The sequence below is a fragment of the Oncorhynchus mykiss genome, chromosome 4 (genome assembly GCF_057628025.1).
Source record: "Oncorhynchus mykiss isolate SJ-2025 chromosome 4, ASM5762802v1, whole genome shotgun sequence".
NCBI classification, from domain to species: domain Eukaryota; kingdom Metazoa; phylum Chordata; class Actinopteri; order Salmoniformes; family Salmonidae; genus Oncorhynchus; species Oncorhynchus mykiss.
In genome coordinates this window covers 74,755,690-74,779,894 of record NC_143025.1, presented here as the reverse complement: position 1 = coordinate 74,779,894, position 24,205 = coordinate 74,755,690, and the positions used below count along the sequence as shown (strand labels likewise).

At 43.7% G+C, this 24,205-nt stretch overlaps 1 protein-coding gene across 6 annotated transcripts in view; it reads right to left on the bottom strand.

Annotated features, from left to right (window-relative positions):
* Positions 1-24,205, bottom strand: part of LOC110521064 (syntaxin-binding protein 5) — a 129,332-nt gene that overhangs the window by 10,033 nt on the left and 95,094 nt on the right. For 2 of the 6 annotated variants that reach the window (XM_090233007.1, XM_036976008.2), the window contains exons 8-20: positions 17,639-17,762; positions 16,539-16,617; positions 15,920-16,074; positions 11,307-11,379; positions 10,886-11,033; positions 9,801-9,868; positions 9,142-9,182; positions 8,790-9,013; positions 6,744-6,934; positions 6,453-6,578; positions 5,519-5,676; positions 3,234-3,293; positions 1,124-1,174 (exon numbers count right to left, since the gene is read on the bottom strand). In XM_090233007.1, the coding sequence (XP_090089133.1) occupies positions 1,124-1,174; positions 3,234-3,293; positions 5,519-5,676; positions 6,453-6,578; positions 6,744-6,934; positions 8,790-9,013; positions 9,142-9,182; positions 9,801-9,868; positions 10,886-11,033; positions 11,307-11,379; positions 15,920-16,074; positions 16,539-16,617; positions 17,639-17,762 (1,498 nt within the window). The remainder of the gene's footprint in view (positions 1-1,123; positions 1,175-3,233; positions 3,294-5,518; positions 5,677-6,452; positions 6,579-6,743; positions 6,935-8,789; positions 9,014-9,141; positions 9,183-9,800; positions 9,869-10,885; positions 11,034-11,306; positions 11,380-15,919; positions 16,075-16,538; positions 16,618-17,638; positions 17,763-24,205) is intronic. The other 4 variants (XM_090233009.1, XM_090233010.1, XM_036976010.2 and 1 more) reach the window with 3 other exon arrangements.

Sequence of the window (24,205 nt, the reverse complement as noted above, 5' to 3'; positions counted from 1 at the left end):
AACACACACCTAAGCTAACACGACAGGCCATGCAAAGCTAGCTAGGAGCTAGGAGTTAGAAACTAGCAGCTAGGACTGGGATGTGGTTGTGCTTATAGCATTACTACACACATAAGCTTTGGTATAACTGTTGGCGTTTGCTTCATTCTGCTTCAGGGGAGGCAAAATGCTTTAGAATTAAACAGGAAGGAAGCATTAGGGCATCAGAGGAAGACAACCCTGTTGAATCACAGAGGCATGCTGAGACGGACAAAATAACAAAAAGTAAGTAAGCTATCGTACATAGCACACACAGTGTCCTGGAAGAGAGGCATAGTAAGAAGATACACATTCATTCAGAACCCCCATGCCACAGGAGCATGCACCAAAGACAGGAAGGAAACAGGAAGTGAGTAGGATGGAAGAAAACAGTGGAATGACAGTACAGTACAAGCAGGGAAGATGTATCTCTGGTAGGGCCTACAAGGCACTTTTAGCTAGGTAGTCAGAACTATGTTAACTTTTGGAGCCTCGTGAGGTTTTGGTTTTGACATTTGACTAACCTTACAGTCCATTTCTATTATTTATTAACTAATGTTAGAGATGCTTTGCACATAAATCAAAGATATCTTAAAATGATTTGTCGTTTAAGAAAAGAACACACTTCTTAAACTGCCCATTTATCCTAAATCTATGAGGTAGAGAATGACAGTGTTCCGAATATAAACCTTGCCGCAAAGTCAACAGTGTCAGACAGACAGAAGACAGAGTTAGGAAAGTACAGAGTGACTACAGATAGACTGCTGTGATGTCATAACTACAGACAGCCAATCAGGAGCCGGAGTGAAGGAAGGACAATCATTGAAGGACAATTGCCACAGGCACATTTCACAATGTGACATACGTGCTACAAACATGTAGCATGCAATGGAGTTCTAGGGTATACCATTATAAGTGTGTGTCTGTGCGTGTATAAGATTTTATACAAGGTTTGTTCTAGGCCAAACAGTGATTCAGTGCCACTGAGGTGAAAACAGAGACCGAGACAGGTTGCTACAACAAAACAGTGGCTGACAACTTATCTTGTACATTGTACTATCCCTGCCCAAACTACTCCATGGTTGAAGTCTTTGGCCACTCTTACCTCCTCTACCCCCACCTCCATTGTAGAATTGCTGATGGTTTGACGCCAACACTTTTGGGAGGAAGTAGATAGACGTGCAGTTAGAAACATCCTGGTACTTTACCATACCGCCTACCAATCACATTTGTGAAAGGACTGTTTTTCTACTTGTTATCATTGTAACATGAGAACCAATTGATAGCAGTTTGCCTCAATCTTAATTTTCAACTACCTGGGCGCATGCAGAATATTTGTAGACGTAGTGTACATTTTTGTTCAGACTAATTATTTTCCTAGCAGCCAAAACTTTAAAGCCTTGTTGACTCCCGACAATTCTAGAATCAATTAGGTGTAGACATATGCTCAAGTCAAGACTGGAGACCAGATATGCCATCCTCATAAATAGCAGATGTACAGAGGCAGTGTCTAGCTAGTGACACCAGACACTGGGGTTTGGCGTAGTTGGATGAACACCTGGAACATAGCTAGCAGTGTGACTTCAGTCTCTGGGCTACTTATTCTTTCTGTGTGACCTTTTAAAATGCAGCTCAGCTCTGTGTTTTAGCCCCAGTGTCTGTGTGTTAATGTCAAGCTCCCAGTAATGAGATGGAACTGGGTTGTTCTCAAATTAGCATGCCTCATCACCTCAAATGCTAATTTAGCGAACTGAGATTAGTCGTCCAGGACAGGGCCATTGAGGAAGCACCTTGTCGTGACAGTAACTGTAGAAGGGACTATAATGTTTTGTTTGTACAAATCTGAAAAGGGCAGATGCTTGGATTAAGTTGTGTGAAATGTATTATTGTTTGTTGTTGATCTATTCGTGACCATGTTCTGTAATACTGTAGTAATACATACAGATGATTGAATATGTATCTCCTAGTTACATGATCAGATCTCACTTGAAACTCACAAGGAAGTTTGTAGTTCTGTTTCATTCCTACATCCAAAAATGCCCCAGCATGATATGAGTAAAACCCACTGGAAAGGAAACCACTACATCTCGTCCTATAAAAGTAAAATGAGGTCTGGAAGACTCAGACAAAATCAATAGACAGAAAACAAATTATATGTGGGCATGTCATAGTATCATTTTTTTTTTTTTATATTTTTTTTAAGTCCAAGATTTGGGAAGGTCCATATGAACTAACCCTCCTTATAAACTAATGTCCTATTTGGTGGGAATCAATAAATGTATGTCTTGGACTGACTATAGAGTACTTATTCACTGATTCAGGGAGTTTAATGTTCCTAAACTATCAATTTAATGCCAAATCATGGTGTCATCGCCTCAGTTTACTGCTAATGTCTCAGGTTTTGATAAAACATATTAAAACGGCCAAAATCTATCTAATCTCTTATTTATTCTTCTTTCTGTTTTATTAAAAGTATATTTTATTCCTTGAAAGCAGGAGAGTGAAGTGTCAGTACACAAAAGAGACCTGTAAAAAAAGTGTTTAATTTCAACTCTAAACACTCCAGTTGTAAACTTGACCCTTCAATAAAGTCTGTGTGAAATCAAACATTCAGACAGAGAGAACTGCAACACTTCTGGTTTTCAAGAAAAAGGTTCCCACATCCGAAAGTGTGTGTGACATCTCAGAGAGAACCATATTCACCAATAGCAACCAAATCGCTCACATGCATTCTAATAAAATTTAGGCAAAGAAGTACTACCAGTTTTCTAGCATGGATTCATAATATTCAGGTTAGGTCAATATACGGTCTTCAAGTGAATCATGCTTATTTATGAGTCCCTTTACCCATAACAACCAACCTGTTACTAAACAAGTTGTTCTGGGTTTAGTGGGTGTTGTAACTGCTGTGGATACAGATGTAGGATCTTAATTTGAGCCAGTTCGCTACAGTAGGATAATCCTGCAGCAACAGGAAATGTGAAATATTATATGGATTATAATTCATGATTGTAGGGGTTGATACATTTTTCGTGAAGGAAAATCAAGTCTAAAATGTCAAAGTGGAAATTACCAACTTCAGAAGTCTTTTTAAACCTCCAATACACTACATACACTGCATTGCAGGAAAGTTCACCTGAAAATGGGTGATCAAATTGAGATCCTACATCTGTACCAGTGTAATGCTAACTCTAACATGCTGAAAGACAGTTTACCTGAAGTGGGGGATTTGCAGCGGTCCTCCGAGGCAGAACCCTCGTTGATGTCACACAGACCTGCAGCAGAAGAGACAGACATTGCACGACATTAGATGTCATTATCATTAGCTACAGCTTCATTCTTCTCTGTCCTTTTCTCCTTTCTGTTTGATAAGGATGTTATGATATGTAGGTTTTTGGGTATACCTCAATTTTCCCTGTCTGCCAAACAGATGATGCAGACCAGAGCAGAAACAGACTAAACAGACTGCTATCCAAGCCATTTCCCCAACCTACCCATACGTAGAGACAGAAGGCCTGGACCCAGACAGACATACAGAGACAGACAGACGCAGCCAGATAGCCCCAGACAGACACAAACACAGCCTCACTGCCCCAGACAGACTCCGGTACTATGGGTAGGACAGACATACAGACCCTAACCCGGACAGACTCCAGTCCTCTGGGTAGGATGGACGGACAGGTAGACTGACAGACACCAGATGGACAGACAGACAGCCCCACAGAGACAAAGACTCAGCCCCACTGCCCCAGACAGACTCCAGTACTATGGGTAGGTCAGACATACAGACCCAACCCGCACACGACTCCAACATCATCACTAAGTTTGCCGATGACACAACAGTGGTAGGCCTGATCACCGACAACGATGAGCCTGCCTATAGGGAGGAGGTCAGATACATGGCAGTGTGGTGCCAGGACAACAACCTCTACCTTAATGCCAGCAAGTCAAAGGAGCTGATCGTGGACTACAGGAAACGGAGGGCCAAACACGCTTGGGCCAAACAAGCGTGGAGGGCCAAACACGCGTGGAGCGGGTCAAGAGATTCAAGTTCCTCAGTGTCCACATCACTAAGGTTTTATCATGGTCCAAACACACCAAGACAGTTGTGAAGAGGACACAACAACACCTCTTCCCCCTGAGGAGGCTGAAAAGGTTTGGCATGGGTCCTCAGATCCTCAAAAAGTTATACAGCTGCACCATTGAGAACACCTTGACTGGCTGCAACACCACTTGGTATGGCAACTGCTTGGCATCCGACCTCAAGACGCTACAGAGCGTAGTGCGTACGGCCCGGTACATCACTGGGACCAAGCTGCCAGCCATCCAGGACTTCTATACCAGGCGGAATCAGAGGAAGGCCCTGCACATCAACTCGGTACTGGTACCCTGTGTATATAGCCAAGTGATCCTCACTCACTATGTATTTATAAAAAATTTGATTACATGTTTTACTTTGATGTTATTTCTCTATTTTATATATCTTTGTATTGTTGGGAAGGGCCTGTAAATAAGCATTTCACTGTTAATCTACACCTGTTGTTTATGACGCATGTGACAAATTAAATTTGAATTGATTTGATAAGTCATTACTCCTCAGACTCCCCCCACTCTGACAGGTGCCAGCCCACCACTAACCACACACACACACACACACACACACACACACACCTAATTCTCCTCACCAAGCTGTTGCTAAGCCACGCAGGTTACAGTCATTACACAAGAGTGGTTATTGGCATTGATTTGGTTCTACTGGAGACTGTAGTAACGTCATCAAACAACAGGTGGCAGTATGTCATAATGCAGCGATGCTGCGGTCTGTCAATAACACCACAGTGCTGCAGTGACACGGTATGTGTAGGAGGGATGGTATGTGTCCGTGTGTGTGCCAGCCAGCCACCACAGAGAGAGAAGACAACGCACTGAATAGTCAAAATAACAATTTAGTAACCATTCAAAATCCTTTCAAGGAATTGCAAAGATACAGAGACGGAGGAGAGGAGACGGAGAACCTCGTACCACCTTGTCATCACCATTGCTTTTTTTGATTGCCTACATGTGCAGATAATGCAGACTGAATAGTATACAAGCACATCTACCAAATATACCCCTCATCCTTGTAACATCGTACAAGACTACGTATGCCTATATCTACACACCTGTAAGTATTAGAATTATTAAGATGACATAAGTCATAAGTCATACTACAAAAAAACATCTACTGTAAGGCCATATATAGTACAAACCACAGGACGTTGGTGGCACCTTAATTGGGGACGACGGGCTCGTGGTAATGACTGGAGCGGAATTAGTGGAACGGTATCAAATACATCAAACACATAATGGTTTCCATGGTTTCCAGGTGTTTGATGCCATTCCATTTGCTCCATTCCAGACATTATTATGAGCCGCCCTCCCCTCAGCAGCCTCATGTGATACAACCCTACAGAAGGCTATCTGTGTGGTGGTAAATCAGTGAAGTGGTAAAGGTCTTTACCATTACCTCCGGCGGGCTGGCGTGCCTTGCGTGGAGAGCGAGCCTGTCTCTGGTAGGGATCGTTAGACCCATACAGCTCCACTGTCCCCAGGTTCAACAGCACTGTCTTCTGGAGGTAGTCCACCACCGCCAGACCATTACTGTTCCCAAACACAATCCTGTAAGAGAGAGGCAGGGAGGGAGAGGGAGGGGGGGAGAGAGAGGGGAGGGAGAGGGAAGGCGAGAGGAAGGGGAGGGAGGGAGGGAGGGAGGGAGGGATGGAGGGAGGGAGGGAGGGAGGGAGGGAGGGAGGGAGGGAGGGAGGGAGGGAGGGAGGGAGGGAGGGAGGGAGGGAGGGAGGTGGAGTTAGGGAGGGAGGGAGGGAGGGAGGGAGGGAGGGAGGGAGGGAGGGAGGGAGGGAGGGAGGGGAGGGAGGGAGGGAGGGGAGGGAGGGAGGGAGGGAGGGAGGGAGGGAGGGAGGGAGGGAGGGAGGGAGGGAGGGAGGGAGGGAGGGAGGGAGGGAGGGAGGGGAGGGAGGGAGGGGAGGGAGGGAGGGAAGTGGAGGAAGAGAGGGAGATGTAACAAGAGATATGAGATTGGGGTTTGGGGTTTAGATTAAATATAGCTAGTTCTTCCAGAAACCAAAGCAGCAGAAGTCTCAGACAGAATTTCCCTGCGGACATAAACCGTGTAGACACAGCTTGACTCCATTCCAGCTCAGCTGTACGAGGGAAATCATATCAAATCCATGGCTCACAACCACATTTTGACTCTTCGAATTGAGGACCTGTTTCTCAAGTTGAGAAAGACATTACCGCTCCCTAAAATGATCTTACTTTCACAGTATCCTTGGTTGGTTTGCACAGAGCTCCAGATTGAAGTGTTATATTGGGTTGTTTCATTAGGGTTCACAGTAAATCTCATGTAGATATACTGTCTACCACCTTATACTTACAGGCCGTAGGAGGAGTTGAGGGCCAAGCTGGTGATCTGTTGGGGGGGCTCTCCACTTACCCACACCAGCTGCACCACCAACTCTACCTGATACCCTGAAGACTGCTTCAGAGGGGTACTACGCACTCTACAGACAGAGAGGGAGAGAGAAAAAGAGTGTAATTGTATTGAATAGCCTCAGAGAGATTGTGGGCCGGTTGTGCATCCCTAAGGCACAGTTTGTTGCAGAGTGTACGTGTGTGTAACGTGTGTGTCTACTGTATGTGAGCCGGTGGTGGTGCAGGATGCATACTTGAGGCAGGGTACGTTGTCTCGGACCCCATCAGAGGAGTTGCTGCTGGTGGAGGGGTGAGTCGGGGGTCCGGTGGTCTGGGGGCTAGGTGAGGCTGCTCCTGGGGTGGGCAGGTCACGGTCCCCCCCTCCTCCCCCCTCTGGAGGGGACTCCATGTCATTCACCTCGTACTGCAGACGTACCTCCAACAGCTAGGGAACACACACACACACACATTCCAGAGACTCAATAATGAGTTCAGCAGCCATCATTTCAGTATGATTCAGTGCGTGTGTGTGTGTGTGTCTATGTGTGCATGATGGGAGTCTCAATAGCACTATTGGCATTTATGCATGTGATACTGATTGGTCTCCTCTCTCTCTCTCCGTCTCTCTCTCTCCGTCTCTCTTTCCATCTCTCTCTCCATCTCTCCGTCTCTCTCTCCGTCTCTCCGTCTCTCTCTCCGTCTCTCCGTCTCTCTCCCTCTCTCTCTCTTTCTCTCTTTCTCGCTCTCAAACTCTGCTTTCAATCTCTCCACAGGTCACACACTTGATCTTGGTCAGACACAGATCATTACTATCATCACTATTCATAGCTGCCACAAAATAATGATACAGGTTGTTTACCACTATGTATGTTGGCATGGCAACCATATTGTGTTCTTACTGGCTGGAGACTCATCTAATGAGGCATTGGGAGGTAAACACTGTCTCTAGGAACAGCCTTCAGGATCTAAGAAACACCATTGAACCAATAATGACTCTGCTCAGTTGTCTAGTTGTCTAAGGGAGGCTATATTTACCACTACACTGTGCGTCTGTCGTCATGGCATCCATATTGCCAGGCTATAAGCATCAAGAGTAAATGGGAGTGTTTCTCAGTTTACACTATCCAACGATCCAACATGGTCAGCACAGAGACATGTTAAACACACACACAAAGACAGCTTGTCTGTCGAAACATTGGTTATTAGGTTATTACATTATTGCATCTGAGCTCCTAGAGTGTCCGGCTCTCCTTTTCTTTTCCAAGTGTTCTACTCTGCTAGCCAGCAGCACGCCTAAACAGGTGTTCTACTCCACTAGCCAGCACCTCGCCTAAACAGGTGTTCTACTCCACTAGCCAGCACCTCGCCTAAACAGGTGTTCTACTCCATTAGCCAGACCTCGCCTAAACAGGTGTTCTACTCCATTAGCCAGACCTCGCCTAAACAGGTGTTCTACTCCATTAGCCAGACCTCGCCTAAACAGGTGTTCTACTCCATTAGCCAGACCTCGCCTAAACAGGTGTTCTACTCCATTAGCCAGACCTCGCCTAAACAGGTGTTCTACTCCATTAGCCAGACCTCGCCTAAACAGGTGTTCTACTCCACTAGCCAGCACCTCACCTAACCAGGTGTTCTACTCCACTAGCCAGCACCTCGCCTAAACAGGTGTTCTACTCCACTAGCCAGCACCTCGCCTAAACAGGTGTTCTACTCCATTAGCCAGACCTCGCCTAAACAGGTGTTCTACTCCATTAGCCAGACCTCGCCTAAACAGGTGTTCTACTCCACTAGCCAGCACCTCACCTAACCAGGTGTTCTACTCCACTAGCCAGCACCTCGCCTAAACAGGTGTTCTACTCCGCTAGCCAGCACCTCACCTAAACAGGTGTTCTACTCCACTAGCCAGCACCTCGCCTAAACAGGTGTTCTACTCCACTAGCCAGCACCTCGCCTAAACAGGTGTTCTACTCCACTAGCCAGCACCTCGCCTAAACAGGTGTTCTACTCCACTAGCCAGCACCTCGCCTAAACAGGTGTTCTACTCCACTAGCCAGCACCTCGCCTAAACAGGTGTTCTACTCCACTAGCCAGCACCTCGCCTAAATAGGTGTTCTATTCCACTAGCCAGCACCTCGCCTAAACAGGTGTTCTACTCCACTAGCCAGCACCTCGCCTAAATAGGTGTTCTACTCCACTAGCCAGCACCTCGCCTAAACAGGTGTTCTACTCCACTAGCCAGCACCTCGCCTAAATAGGTGTGCGTTTCTTTCGCCTCCAAACACACACACATGCCGACCCACCTGTACGACCTCGGTGGTGATCTCCTGCTTGCTGAAGCGGTATATGATGAGGTTGGCAGACACCCCGGCCACACACAGCATCCTGCTCTCAGGACACCAGGCCATGATCTGGATGGCAAACGGGTCCTCATCCACAATCTCTGTGTTCTGCTTGTCCTCCTTATTATTCCTGCTCTTCTCAAACACCTTGGCCGTCTTCAGCTTGTACAGTACCTGGAGCATTACTGGGAAAAGATAGGAGATGGCTCAGTTACAAATCAAACACATTGGGAGACAGTATAGAATAGGGAAACTATAAGGCCATCTAGGCCCGTGATATTACACATAAGGAAGTCCATGTAAAGGTACTTACTTGCAGAAGCATCCCAAAACTTCACAGTCCCATCAGCATGCCTGTGAAATCATAAAGAGAAAGAGAGAAGCCGGTGAGGGAAGGAGAGAGGGTAGAGAATCAGAGGGAATAATTACCACTTCAGCTTTTTGCATACACAACCACATCTCTAATGATTCAGCTTGGCTCTACCTGTCATGATTGTCTAGATTCAGCTCTACAGAAGAATACATCCACATGAGAGGAGACACGCCATAACCCTGTGTCTCAATAGTGCAATGCATTCTGGGATTGACCTGTATAATCTGCACTTTGTGTAACTGGAGGAACAATCTCTCTTCAGCTGAAGAAAGAGAGCGAGAGAGAGAGAGATAGACAGAGAGAGCGCGAGAGAGAGAGACAGAGATAGACGTGGCGGGAATACTAACACAGGGATGTCTGGAGGTGACAAGAGAGGGAGGGGGAGAGAGGGAGGGAGAGAGAGGCGAGTAAAAGGGACCCCTTCTGCCAAGCCATTCTTCAATGTCACATTGCTATGTTCAAGTATTCTAAAAGGCTTCTTCTCCCTGTCTCTGAGTTTTTTCCTCTCATGACTGCTGGGCAGGATAGAGGAAGGATAGAGGAAGGATAGAGGAAGGATAGAGGAAGGCATTATGATTAAATAGAGTCGGGTCTCCTACCCAGTGATGATGATCTCAGGGTAGCTCTGTGTGCCGAGGCCCCAGTTACCACCACTGATTGGCCACTCCTGGACAACACAATACACCAAACAGAACAGCACAAACAAGACAACAACAAGAAATGGTAATCGTTGAGATTGATACATGCGTAAGGTATAAGGAAATCAGTGATAAGATGTTGTCAGATCCAATCTAGCCTACACATTGAACCAAATAAAATAAACATACTGTAATGAGACCATTGGAATGAGACAGGAGGGAAGCAAGAGGACAGAGACACATGCCTTCTTTTAGCCAGTGGGCTGATGGGACATCATTTGTCTTAGAGATAGAGGGAACCTTTACCACGGTGTGTGTTTGACAATGCACGTGTGTGTGTGTGTGTGTGTGTGTGTGTGTGTGTGTGTGTGTGTGTGTGTGTGTGTGTGTGTGTCTGAGAGAGCGCAAATGTGTTTTTTAGGTTGTGTTAAACGCGGTAGAACATACAAAGGTCAGTGGTATGACTCAACATTGATCTTTCAGTAAGAACGCTTCCCACAGCCACCCCTTACTTGACACACAGTAGAAAGAAGCAGGCAGGGAGATAAAGGGATGGAGAGATGAGAGGGAGGAGAGGGTCAGTACATGGTGACATTTCCAACAGCGCGGGAGAATATAACAAGAATACAATGAATTAAAAAGAAGCAGAACAGAGAGAGACAGGATAGAGGGTAGAATAAAGCTAGAATTAGAGAACATGTAGGATACAGGAGATAAGATGCAGAACAGGGTGGAGATTGGACTATCGAATGTTATTTACTGTGTGTCCTTCAACATGAACATTGATGGGATATGATGCACCCTAAAACTCAACTCTGGACCTCCAAGTCAGTTCCACAGATTTTTTTTCATTGTTTCCCTCTAATCAGGCACTGATTTAGACCTGGGACACCTGCAGGGTGGAATTTATTATCAGGTAGAACAGAAAACCAGAAGGCTCTGGAACTCGTAGGGCAAGAGTTGAATACTCCTGCAATAGCCCAGTACTGCCATTATGAGGGGCCCAGTAGCTGAGAGGGTGTATTGTAGAAAAGTGTGGTCCTTACCTTTTTGCTGTAGCCCTGTCGTTTCTGTCTGGAGCCAACAGAGTAAAGTGCGGGTATGAGGTCCACAGGGCAGTCAGCAAAGTACTCACAGCAGGTAACCGGAGACTCATGAATGGTCAGTGGATAGGGGTTCTCGAATATGGGGTAACTGGGAAAGGGGACATAGAATTACAGCTCACAGTTTTAGTCCCTACAATGGCAGGCCACGAGACATTGAAACTGAAAGAGATGCATGCAATAGAATGGAAATGAATGAAAGTACAGAATCTAAGCTAAATCTACAGGGATAACAACCTGTTAGTTAGTAATAACTGTTGTGTTTCAAATGAGTAGGAACATTCAAGAAGTCCAACTAATACAGTAGCTAAATATTTTATGTTAATAAAGCATGTTCAGTCCTTTAACATCCACTCAGACGTACCCATTTTGTGCAAGGTCGATTACAACTAAATCCTTTTCTAGAAGGACCACTACAGCATAAGGTTCCTGAAAATCTGAAATGAAAAAAACATAACAAAAAGAAAGATAGATGTCATTCATCAACACAATATGTAGGGTATATTCTCTCAAATTATTCTCTCAAATCTACAATTCCGAAAAGACATAAGTGTCTTCAAGATGTTGATCAAATATATGAGCTTGAATATATAGTAACCTATTAAAAGCATATTTCAATATTAAACTGAAGATGAGTTAACATCCCACTGGGCACAGACGTCAGTTCAACGTCTAGTTTTGATTTACATTTGGTTGAATTGTCAACTAACATGAATTGAATGTGAAATGTCATTGGATTTAGGTAAACAACTGGGTGAAAAAAATAAGAAATGCCCTTACGCTGATGACTTTTTGCCAATCTATGTTGATTCAACATCATCACATTGATTTTGGGGGTTGAAATTACGTGGAAACAATGTTGATTCAACCCTTTTTTTGCCCAGTGGGATGTTTGATTATGGAACATTATTTTGCCCAATAAACCTTTGGATGAAAAGGAACTGAGCTGAACTGAAGGAATATGGAGGAATACCACAGACCTGAAATACCTACACATAATATTGCAGCACAATAGCAGTATGCTGTTAGAGGTGGTAGGAGAAAACGCAGTGTTCTTTTGTTAGCATCTGGCTGAGATGCAATGGGAGAGTAAATAGGCATTATTGTCTGAGCCAGAGAGAGGATAGTGTGTGCGCGTGTGTGGGTATGTGTGTACATGTGTGTGTGTGGTGTGTGTGTGTGTGTGTGTGTGTGTGTGTGTGTGTGTGTGTGTGTGTGTGTGTGTGTGTGTGTTTGTAGAGAGAACAGTGTGTGACTGGAAGCCTAGAACATGTTTTCAGTGTCCTCCCTTCAGAGTCAGTGTAGTTACAGCTTGTAAGTCCCAGAAGAGACACATTGTACACCAGGGCAGCCACGACCTTGACAATCAATGTCTCTCTGCTCTGTCTCTCTCCAACTCCCTCTTGCCTTCTCTCACTATCTCCTTTTGTCTGTTAGAATGTCTCAGAAATGCTCTAAGTGTTTCTCAGTCTTTGTTGTCTGTGGATGTGTCTGTCAGTCCGGCTGTCTGGCTGTCTGTGCTGCCTGCCTGCCGATGTCTGTCAGTGTGTCCGTCTGTCAGTGTGTCCGTCTGTATCATTGGTCTGCCTCTGATCTTTTCTAAAAAAGCCTCAATTCCATAATAAAAGATGAAATGTCCTGCTCAACATCCTCCCATCCTCCCCATCAGTAACAGCAGATTGAACCAGTGGTGCAGTAATCAGCCCAGTGTTGTGTAATCCCAGGTCTCCTAGGTCGCCATTACAAGATGGAATCAAAGCATCCCAACATAAGGTTGGTCGCCATGGTCACCATTACGCAACCATCAACCGATCGTTTGCTAATCGGTTTCCTCATGCCCCCATACCAACGCTAACGTCAAACAAGACACACACACTTCAAGCTACATGCACATACACACACACTTTTTGGATGAGCTACATCCACATGACTTTAGCCCCCCATTTTCTGTGGTTAAGATGCAGTCTCTTCATGACAGCCATTTACATATGACTATCAACATTACACTGCCTAAGGATAAATATCATTGTAAGAGCACCGGCTAATGTAATAGCACCGGTCAATATAATAGCACCAGTTAATGTAATAGCACCGGTCAATGTAATAGCACCGGTCAATGTAATAGCACCAGTCAATGTAATAGCACCGGTCAATGTAATAGCACCAGTCAATGTAATAGCACCAGTCAATGTAATAGCACCAGTTAATGTAATAGCACCGGTCAATATAATAGCACCAGTTAATGTAATAGCACCAGTCAATGTAATAGCACCGGTCAATGTAATAGCACCAATCAATGTAATAGCACCGGTCAATGTAATAGCACCAGTCAATGTAATAGCACCAGTCAATGTAACAGCCCTGGTCAATGTAATAGCACCAGTCAATGTAATAGCACCGGTTAATGTAATAGCACCGGTTAATGTAATAGCACCGATCAATGTAATAACACCGGTCAATATAATACCACCGGTTAATGTAATAGCACCGGTCAATGTAATAGCACCGGTTAATGCAATAGCACCGGTTAATTTAATAGCACCGGTCTTTGTAATAGCACCGGTCAATGTAATACCACCGGTTAATGTAATAGCACCAGTTAATGTAATAGCATCTGTCATTGTAATAGCACCCGTCAATGTAATAGCACCGGTTAATGTAATAGCATCTGTCATTGTAATAGCACCGGTCATTATAATAGCAGCGGCCATTGTAATAGCACCGGTTATTGTAATAGCACCGGTTATTTTAATAGCACCGGTCAATATAACAGTACTGGTTAATGTTATACATTTTCTATTTATAATAACTTTTACATTGTTTTATGTAATAAAGCCGGGTTAATGTAATAACTTGCCGGTTAACATAATAAAAATGATGAAGGCTTAATGTAATAACTTTTACCCACTTAATGTAATAAGTTATCACATTACAATTGAGTTATTTAGCAAACACTCTTATGCAGAGCGACTTACAGGAGCAATTCCTCAAGGGAATGTTTTTAAGAACCCCCTAATGTCAATGTCCGCTCCCCCTGGAAAATCAATTAGCATTACAAAAATCCCCATCAAAATCTGAGATATCACTGACCTACAGCGGTGTTTGTCAGACAATGAAATATCCCAAAAATCTGTCATCTCACAAGAACATCTGTAGCGTCCAAACAGTTTGGCCCACTGTTTGTTAAATATTGGTAAAAAAATATATAAATAATTTACTGAGCTTTCTTATATCTCTCAGATATAGGACAGACACTTTAAAACAAACTTCCTTTTGATTTATTTTCTGAATATCTGTTTTTCCATGTTATTCAATGCGTTTCTGTGTCACACCCTGATCTGTTTCACCTGTCTTTGTGCTTGTCTCTACCCCCCTCCAGGTGTCGCCCATCTTTCCTGTTATCCCCTGTGTATTTATACCTGTGTTCTCTGTTTGTCTGTTGCCAGATCTTTTTGTTCGTAGAACCTACTAGCATTTTCCCCCATGGTCCTGTCTTGTCTTAGTTCCTGTTTTCTAGTTTTTCTCAGCTTTGATCCCTCTGCCTGACCTGACCCTGAGCCTACCTGCCGTCCTGTACCTTTGCCCCACTACTCTGGATTACCAACTCCTGCCTGACCTGACTCTGAGCCTGCCTGCCTGCCTGCTGTCCTGTACCTTTGTCCCTGTTGTGGAAATAAACATTGTTACTTTGACACAGTCTGCATCTGGGTCTTACCTTGAAACATGATACTATGGGCTAATAGCAGTAAGGCCAAATTCAATGTTTCATCAAATATGATTATATGTATTTTTTTGTATACGTAAAGAGTTCCTAAAATTCAAAATCAAATAGCTAGATGGTCATTGGTGTGACCATCCTAAAACAATTCAATATGTTAGCTTTGTAACCACCCCCCGCTTAAGATTTTTTACATAATTGACACAATTTTCATCATCTATTGTCTGAATATGTACAACCTTGATCAAGCAGCATCCTAAAATAGTGCGGCCTACTGTTCCATTTGAACCAGCAACCGACTGGAGCGTCAATCTTCTTAATCAACCCAAAACATCAAGCATCTAAACATGATATCAACTATAGCATCAAACCAATTAATAAATATAGATTGTTAGAGGCAACGTGGTAGCAATTTCCACTGTGGTAGAGGACACTGCTTCTCCCCCTTGAAGGACACCTTGGCTGATGACTGAGTTCTCTACCACCCATCAATCTGGGGCTAACTGAGATGAGGGCATTTGAAAAAGAAGGCTGAGACCTCCAACATACCTTAACCTGGTTCATTTCCCCTGCAGACCTACATTAAAGGCTACCAGGGGCTATAGAGCAGGTAAGATGTGAGCTGTAAAGAGGGGAGGGTACTCCACTGTGTGTTCTCCACTCAGCCCCTCTCTGACCCAGACATTTCGGCACAAGATGTAAAATGCCATTCAATTGAATTAAGTCTATTCCCACCTCCAATCAATTGGTTCCCATTGAAACACACACATCTTAGCAAAACAAACCCAAAACAAGACACCAAAATCAACACCTCTGTCATTACATAATGATATAGAAGACAGAACATCTAAATCATCATCAATGAAAGCCCTCTCCCAAGACACATCATCTCACAAAGGGCAGGGCATTAATTTAATAACATAATCAGGTCAGACAGCTATTGTGAACAAGGGAGAAGATACAAATCTAACATTCATTGTACTCCACAAAGAATCACGAGCATAAACCTCCCCTGGGATATTTTATATTCATCACACACAGTCTCACACACATACAAAAACAGAAAGGTCAAATGTCAATGCTGAGAAGGGCTAGGACACAACATATTACCGGCTGGAAACAACAAAGCCGTCAGTGTAGTTGCTAATTAAACTGATTCCACTCATAAACACACTCTGAGGCTTACTGGGATATTTGTAGATAATGATATAGCAAGCATACAAACAACCACACACATGGACACACACACACACACTGACCGTTAGAGTATGGCGTCTCACAGAGCGTGAGGAAGTCTACGATAGGATAGTCCATCTCCAGCACGGCTGTACTCTTCCCATGCATCACCGTCAGACATGGCCGCCGGCCCACCGTGTCATACGACAGACCTCCAGACAGGATCATGAAGGGGTCTCTGTATAGCACACATATACCATACACAGACAGACGCAGACATAGACACACATATACCACACACAGACAGACGCAGACATAGACACACATATACCACACACAGACGGACGCAGACTTACACACACACATACCACACACAGACAGACGCAGACATAGACACACATATACCACACACAGACAGACGCAGACATACACACACACACATACCACACACAGACAGGCGCAGACATACACACACATATATCACACACACACACACACGAACAGACACATGAGACACATGGACACAAGTCCATATGGAAAGCTATAGAGATGCCATATTCATTATCTCTCCAAGCATCGTAGGGTTGTGTGTGTGTGTGTGTGTGTGTGTGTGTGTGTGTGTGTGTGTGTGTGTGTGTGTGTGTGTGTGTGTGTGTGTGTGTGTGTGTGTGTGTGTGTGTGTGTGTGTGTGTGTATCCTTACCCCAGTCTAGTGGTCTTGTACTCCACTTTGAGGATGGGTTTGCAGGGCTCTGGCTTCTTTCCATCCTTGGGCTGCTTTCCTGAAATAGAACAGATCACTTTAGCTTGTTAGTTCCCTTCTTCATTCCCCTCTTACTCTCTGCTTTGTTCCCTTTTCTCCTCTTTTCCCTTGCCCTCTCTCCTCTCCACTCTCTCCTCCTCCCTTTTCTTCCACCATTTCCCTGATGGAGCAGTAGCAGCCACTGTGTGTGTCAGACAGTGATTCAGGCCTGTCCATTAGAGAGAGGGAGAGAGATAGCTAGATTTGTGAATAAATGCTATGTGCACAAAGGGAGTCAACTTAAGGCTTGGTCAAATAAGTATTCACTAAAAAGGAAGAATGTAATCACAATTTATTGTAATAATTGACAAGTACCTAGCCTTAATTAAATTTCTTAAAGGGAAGCCTTTTTTAATTTCACATAAACCTGTCACACACAGTTTCATAATTGTTCATTAAATACTAAACTGATTACGCATGCAGCAACGGGGAAAACAACTAATTCAAAATCGTTTCAATGGAATCCTTTCCCCATTACACTGTACACAAGAACAATAACATGGCAATTTAAGAATGGGGTTCAAAGTTCTCTTGCTTTCTTTCAACTCCCTTTCTCTTGGTTTTCTCTCCTCTATTCCTCTCTCTGCTTTCTCTTGCTTTGTGGGGGGGGGGGGGGGGGGACAAAGTCACATCAGGGAAGGAAACGTTTAACACAGAGTAAATTAATTAAACCCTTGTTCACTTTATTTGATCTATTTTGTAAATAATGTATGTTTACCTTGTGTAACTTCCTATGTCTGTATTCTGTCTCTAAATGTTGTCTATCACTTGCAGCCCCACATCACCAAGTAAAATTCTTAGTATGCGCAAATGTACAGTGAATAAAGGTGATTGTGATGAGAAAGGAGAAATGTTGGAAACCAGAGAAAAGTTATAAAGACAGGTTGCATATTAAAAGAAATTGGGAGGAAAAGTGTGTGTGTGTGTGTGTGTGTGTGTGTGTGTGTGTGTGTGTGTGTGTGTGTGTGTGTGTGTGTGTGTGTGTGTGTGTTCAAGCTTACCATGTGGGGTGATTGTCTGAAATGGCTTGCCCTGGCCCTTGATGTTCCATATGGTGAGCGTTCCGTCTGAGTGACTACAGATGAACTGCTTGCCCTCATGGTGCCAGGCAACCGAGTGGATCGCCTAGGAAACCACAGGAAGCAGGAAGTGAGGGACAGGAAGAAGAGGGCCACTTAATCACAGTGGGAAACCATTTGTAGCAGTACCAGGTACCAGGTACAGTTGTACCTCTCACACACATACTGTTCACGTATAAGGTTTCTCCTATGGACATACGGTGTGTTCACATGTGACTATTACGCCCACGCCTTAGTGTGGGTTATGCTGTGTTCAGCAGATGGCTGTTGTGATGTTAGAGTAGAGGAGGGTTGCAAGGCAGAGTTTACATTTGGTTACATCATGTACATCCCTGAAACATGGTACAATCTTCTATTAACCACTTGTGTAGCATGCATTATAAATGAATGATAATTTATGATGCATTATATAGCTACAGTACAGTATAATCATTCATTAAAGATCATGGCTAAATGTCTATATATCTGTACAATCATAAAGCACAAAGGTGGTTCAAAGGTGGTTTAAATGTGACAGTGCTAACAAGTGTTGTCCCCATTGACAGAGACAAGTGTTGTCCCCATTGACAGAGACAAGTGTTATCCCCATTGACAGAGACAAGTGTTATCCCCATTGACAGAGACAAGTGTTATCCCCATTGACAGAGACAAGTGTTATCGCCATTGACAGAGACAAGTGTTATCGCCATTGACAGAGACAAGCGTTGTCCCAATTGACAGAGACAAGTGTTGTCCCCATTGACAGAGACAAGTGTTATCCCCATTGACAGAGACAAGTGTTATCGCCATTGACAGAGACAAGTGTTATCCCCATTGAAGAGAAACAAGTGTTATCGCCATTGAAGAGAGAGAGAGAGAGAGAGGGAGAAAAAGCTAAAGAGCAAGGACAAGAGAGATGAAAGAAAAATACATACATTGACTGACATATTATAAAGAAGAGAGAGAGAGAGAGAGAGAGAGAGAGAGAGAGAGAGAGAGAGAGAGACAGAAAGAGCACCTGGCTATGAGGAGGCAGGTAGCATAAGCTAACGACTAGCGCCTGACCTGCTACAGCAACAGCTCACTGAGACAACCTGAGAAACACTTCAAAAAATGCTATACATTTTTTACATAAAAACTCTCCCTACATTATAAACGTTCAGCAAAAGCTCAAGGATGGGAGATACAAAGATAAGCTAAGAGCAGAAATCAGACAGATAAGAGTGGGCGATGGGGTGGAGTGGAATTATGATGCGGTGGGTTGAAATTGAAGACTCATTATTTTGTCATTAAGAATGCCCTCCCTCTGCTTTGCATAAACCCAACAACTTTATTTATATTTTGGCAAGGCAGAAAGTGATTTAGCGACCGACAACAAATGAATAAAATGGCTGCTTCATCATTATTAAAGCACTCCGGAAAAAACAGACCGGCTTACTGCTGTCTTACAGCTCATTATTAAAACTCATTATTAAAACACACCCACTAGCACAGACGCACACACAAACACTCACGCCAATATTGAAATACTTAGACAACATTTCTCAAGCATTTTAAGGTGAATGTAAGCACACACACAGTGCGTCACTTCAACAGGATATAGAAATATAACAGTGCATTGTTCAGGTTGACAGTCCCATGGAGCAGAGACAATACATTGTGGTTAGTTGGACAATTAGCAGGTAATTGAAACACATGGTTTTCTTTATATCAAATAATACCCATTAAGAATACTAATTTAATGACTTACATTATGCTCCTTTCAGAGAATGGTCTTTTGGGATGAGACAGTGAGTCACACACACACTCAAACCCACAACCTCACACACACACTCTTGCACGCACACCGACAAAAATAAATGCAAAAATACTAAGACAGGCAGACCGAGAGAGAGAGAGAGATAGATATATACTAAGTGTACAAAACATTAGGAACATCTGATCTTTCCATGACAGATTAACCAGGTGAATCCAGGTGAAGGATATGATTCCTTATGGATGTAACTTGTTAAAACCATTTCAATCAGTGTAGATGAAGGAGAGGAGACAGGTTAAAGAAGGATTTTTAAGCCTTGAGACAATTCAGACATGGATTGTGTATGTGTGCCATTCAGAGGCTGAATGGGCAAGACAGAAGACTTAGGTGCCAGGCACACTGATTTAAGTGTGTCAAGAACTGCAATGCTGCTGGATTTTTCATGCTCAACAGTTTCCCAAGTGTATCAAAGGATATCCAGCCAACTTAATACAACTGTGGGAAGCATTGGAGTCAACATGGGCCAGCATCCCTGTGGAACGCTTTCGACATCTTGTAGAGTCCATGCTTCGACGAATTGAGGGGAAAATATATTAGGAAGGTGTATTTGGAAGGTGTACCTAATGTTTTGTACACTCAATGTACTTATATACTGTATAGAGAGAGGGGGAGAAAAAGACAAACACAGAAAGAGAACGACACACACACAGAAACACACACAGAAACACACACACACAGAAACACGCACACACACAGAAACACGCACACACACAGAAACACACACACACACACACACACACACACACACACACAGAAACACACACACATAAAAAAACACATAAACACACCCACAGAAACACACACAGACAGACAAAGACACAGACACAGATATAGACACACACAGAGAGAGACAGTTGGGCCTAATTAGAGTGCGTTCCTCCTATTACAGTGTGAGACAGACTGGGCATCTATGTAACGACAGCAGTGTGTCGTCCTCCCAGACATCCTTAGTCACACTCCCTTACCCTCACTAAAGTTCAGCCACAGTACATAAACACATACAAACAAACAAACAAACAAACAAATGTACTAACAGAAGAGAAACTGTCGACAAATCAATGCTACTCCACAGGACAGGACATGTACATACTGTAAATGTCAACAGATTAAGACCCCTTCAGTAAGACAGATATTGACAGGTCAGTGTGTGTCAGTGTGTATTGGAGATCTTGCCATTTGTCCTATAATAGTGTGTGTTAGATGCTCTGTGATGGGGGTTGCACCGAATACAACAGGTCTGTAGACCTTACAGTGAAATGCTTACTTACGAGCCCCAAACCAACAACGCAGTAAAAAAAATATGGATAAGAATAAGAAATAAAAGTAACAAGTAATTAAACAGCAGTAGTAAAATAACAATAGCGAGACTATATACAGGGGGTATCGATACAGAGTCAATGTGTGGGGTACTGGTTAGTTGAGTAGAGTTATTAAAGGGACTACGCATAGATGATAACAACAGAGTAGCAGAGGTGTAAAAGAGGGGGGGGGGGCAACAAAAATAGTCTGGGTAGCCATTTGATTAGGTGATCAGGAGTCTTAAGGCTTAGGGGTAGAAGCTGACACCACCTGGTATAGAGGTCCTGGATGGCAGGGAGCTTGGCCACAGTGATGTACTGGGCCATTCCTGCCACATCCGACGAGCATCAGAGCTGGTGTAGTACGATTCGATCTTGGTCATGTATTGACGCTTTGCCTGTTTGATGGTCGGAGGGCATAGCGACATTTCTTATTCGCTTCCGGGTTAGAGTCCCACTCCTTGAAATCAGCAGCTGAACCTTTAGTTCAGTGAGAATGTTGCCTGTAATCCATGGCTTCTGGTTGGGGAAGGTATGTACGGTCAATGTGGGGACGATGTCATCGATGCACTTATTGAAGCCAATGATTGATGTGGTGTACTTCTCAACGTCATCGGAGGAATCCTGGAACATATTACAGTCTGTGTTAGGAAAACAGTCCTGTAGCTGACCACTCTTTTATTGGTCTAGTCACTGGTGCTTCCTCCTTTAATTTTTGCTTGTAAGCAGGAATCAGGATGATAGAATTGGGGTCAGATTTGCCAAATGGAGAGCTCTGTGTGTAGAGTAAAGGTGGTCCAGAGTTTTTTTCCTCCAGTTGCACATTTAAGAAGCTGATAGAAATTTGGTCAAACGGATTTAAGTTTCCCTGTATTAAAGTCCCCGGCCACTAGGAGCGCCGCCTCTGGATGAGCATTTTTTTGTTTTCTTGTGGCGGAATACAGCTCATTCAATGCTGTTTTGGTGCCAGCCTCTGACTGTGGTGGTACAGTGCTTTGCAAAAGTATTCACCCCTCTTGGCGTTTTTCCTATTTTATTGCATTACAACCTGTAATTTAAATATCTTTATTTGGATTTCATGTAATGGACATACACAAAATAGTCCAAATTGGTGAAGTGAAATGAAAAAAATAACTTGTTTTAAAAAATAAAATAAAAATGTTAATGGACAAGTGGTGTGTTCATATGTATTCACCCTCTTTGCAATGACACCCCTAAATAAGATCTGGTGCAACCAATTATCTTCAGAAGTCACATAATTAGTTAAATAAAGTCCACCTGTGTGCAATCTAAGTGTCAGATGATCTGTCACATGATCTCAGTATATATACACCTGTTCTGAAAGGCCCCAGAGTCTGCAACACCTCTAAGCAAGAGGCACCACCAAGCAAGCGGCACTATGAAGACCAAGGAACTCTCTAAACAGGTCAGGGACAACGTTGTGGTGAAGTACAGATCAGGGTTGGGTTATAAAAAAATATCAGAAACGTTGAACATCCCATGGAGCTTCATTAAATCCATTATTAAAAAATTGAAAGAATATGGCACCACAACAAACCTGCCAAGAGAGGGCCGCCCCCCAAAACTCACAGACCATGTAAGGAGGGCATTCATCAGAGAGGCAACAAAGAGACCAAAGATAACCCTGAAGGAGCTGCAAAGCTCCACAGTCGAGATTGGAGTATCTGTGCATAAGACCATTTTAAGCCATACACTTCACAGAGCTGGGCTTCATGGAAGAGTGGCCAGAAACAAAATAAGCAAACATGTTTGGTGTTTTCCAAAAGGCATGTGGGAGACTCCCCCAAACATAAGGAAGAAGGTACTCTGGTCAGATGAGACTAAAATTGAGCTTTTTGTCCATCAAGGAAAACACTACGTCTGGCACAAACCCAACACTTCTCATCACCCCGAGAACAACATCCCCACAGTGAAGCGTGGTGGTGGCAGCATCATGCAGTGGGGATGTTTTTCATCGGCAGGGACTGGGAAACTGGTCAGAATTGAAGGAATGATGGATGGCGCTAAATACAGGGAAATTCTTGAGGGAAACCTGTTTCAGTCTTCCAGAGATTTGAGACTGGGAAGGAGGCACACCTTCCAGCATGACAACTACCCAAAGCATACTGCTAAAGCAACACTTGAGTGGTTTAAGGGGAAACATTTATTTGTCTTGGAATGGCCTAGTCAAAGTCCAGACTTCAATCCAATTGAGAATCTGTGGTATGACTTAAAGATTGCTGTACACCAGCAGAACCCATCCAACTTGAAGGAGCTGGAGCAGTTTCGCCTCGAAGAATGGGCAACAATCCTTGAGGCTAGATGTGCCAAGCTTATAGAGACATACCCCAAGAGACTTGCAGCTGTAATTGCTGCAAAATGTGTCTCTACAAAGTATTGACTTTGGGGGGGGGGGGGGGTTAATAGTTATGCACGCTCAAGTTTTCAGATTTTTGTGGTATTTCTTGTTTGTTTCACAATAAAAAATATTTTGCATTTTCAAAGTGGTAGGCATGTTGTGTAAATCAAATGATACAAACCCCCCAGAAATCCATTTGAATTCCAGGTTGTAAGGCAACTAAATAGGAAAAATGCCAAGGGGGGGTAAATACTTTCGCAAGCCACTGTATGTAAACAGCTACGAAAAATACAGATGAACACTCTCTAGGTAGGTAGTGTGGTCTCCAGTTTATCATGAGATACTCTACCTCAGGAGAGCAATAGCTCGAATACTTCCTTAGATATTGTGCACCAGCTTTTATTTACAAAAATACACAGTGCGCCGCCCCTTTGTCTCACCAGACGCCTCTGTTCTATGCTGCCGGTGCAGCGTAAACTAGCCAGCTGTATGTTGATAGTGTCGTCGTTCAGCCATGTCTCCGTGAAGAATAAGGTATTACAGTTTTGAATGTCCTGTTGGTAGTTTCATCTATTTTATCTGTTTTAGGTCATCTATTTTATTGTCCAAAGATTGCACGTTTACTAGCAGAATGGAAGGACGTGAGGGTTTATTAGATCGCCTACGAATTCTCAGAAGGCAGCCTGCCCTCCGGACCCTTTTTCTCTGCCTCTTCTTCATGAAAATCATGGGGATCTGGGCCTGTTCCCGAGAAAGCAGCATATTGTTCGCGTCGGTCTCGTTAAAGGAAAAAAAGGATTCTGCCAGTCAGTGGTGAGTAATCGCCATCGATGCCATCTAACACACACTATGCTAGTGTGTGTTAGATGATCTGTGATGGGGTTGTCCTATAATAGTGTGTGTTAGATGATCTGTGATGGGGGTTGTCCTATAATAGTGTGTGTTAGATTGTCTGTAGTGGAGGTTGTATTGTGTTAGTGTACATTGGTTTTGAGTACCTGTCTCTGTGAGACTCCAGCTCTAGAGTACTGAGAGGA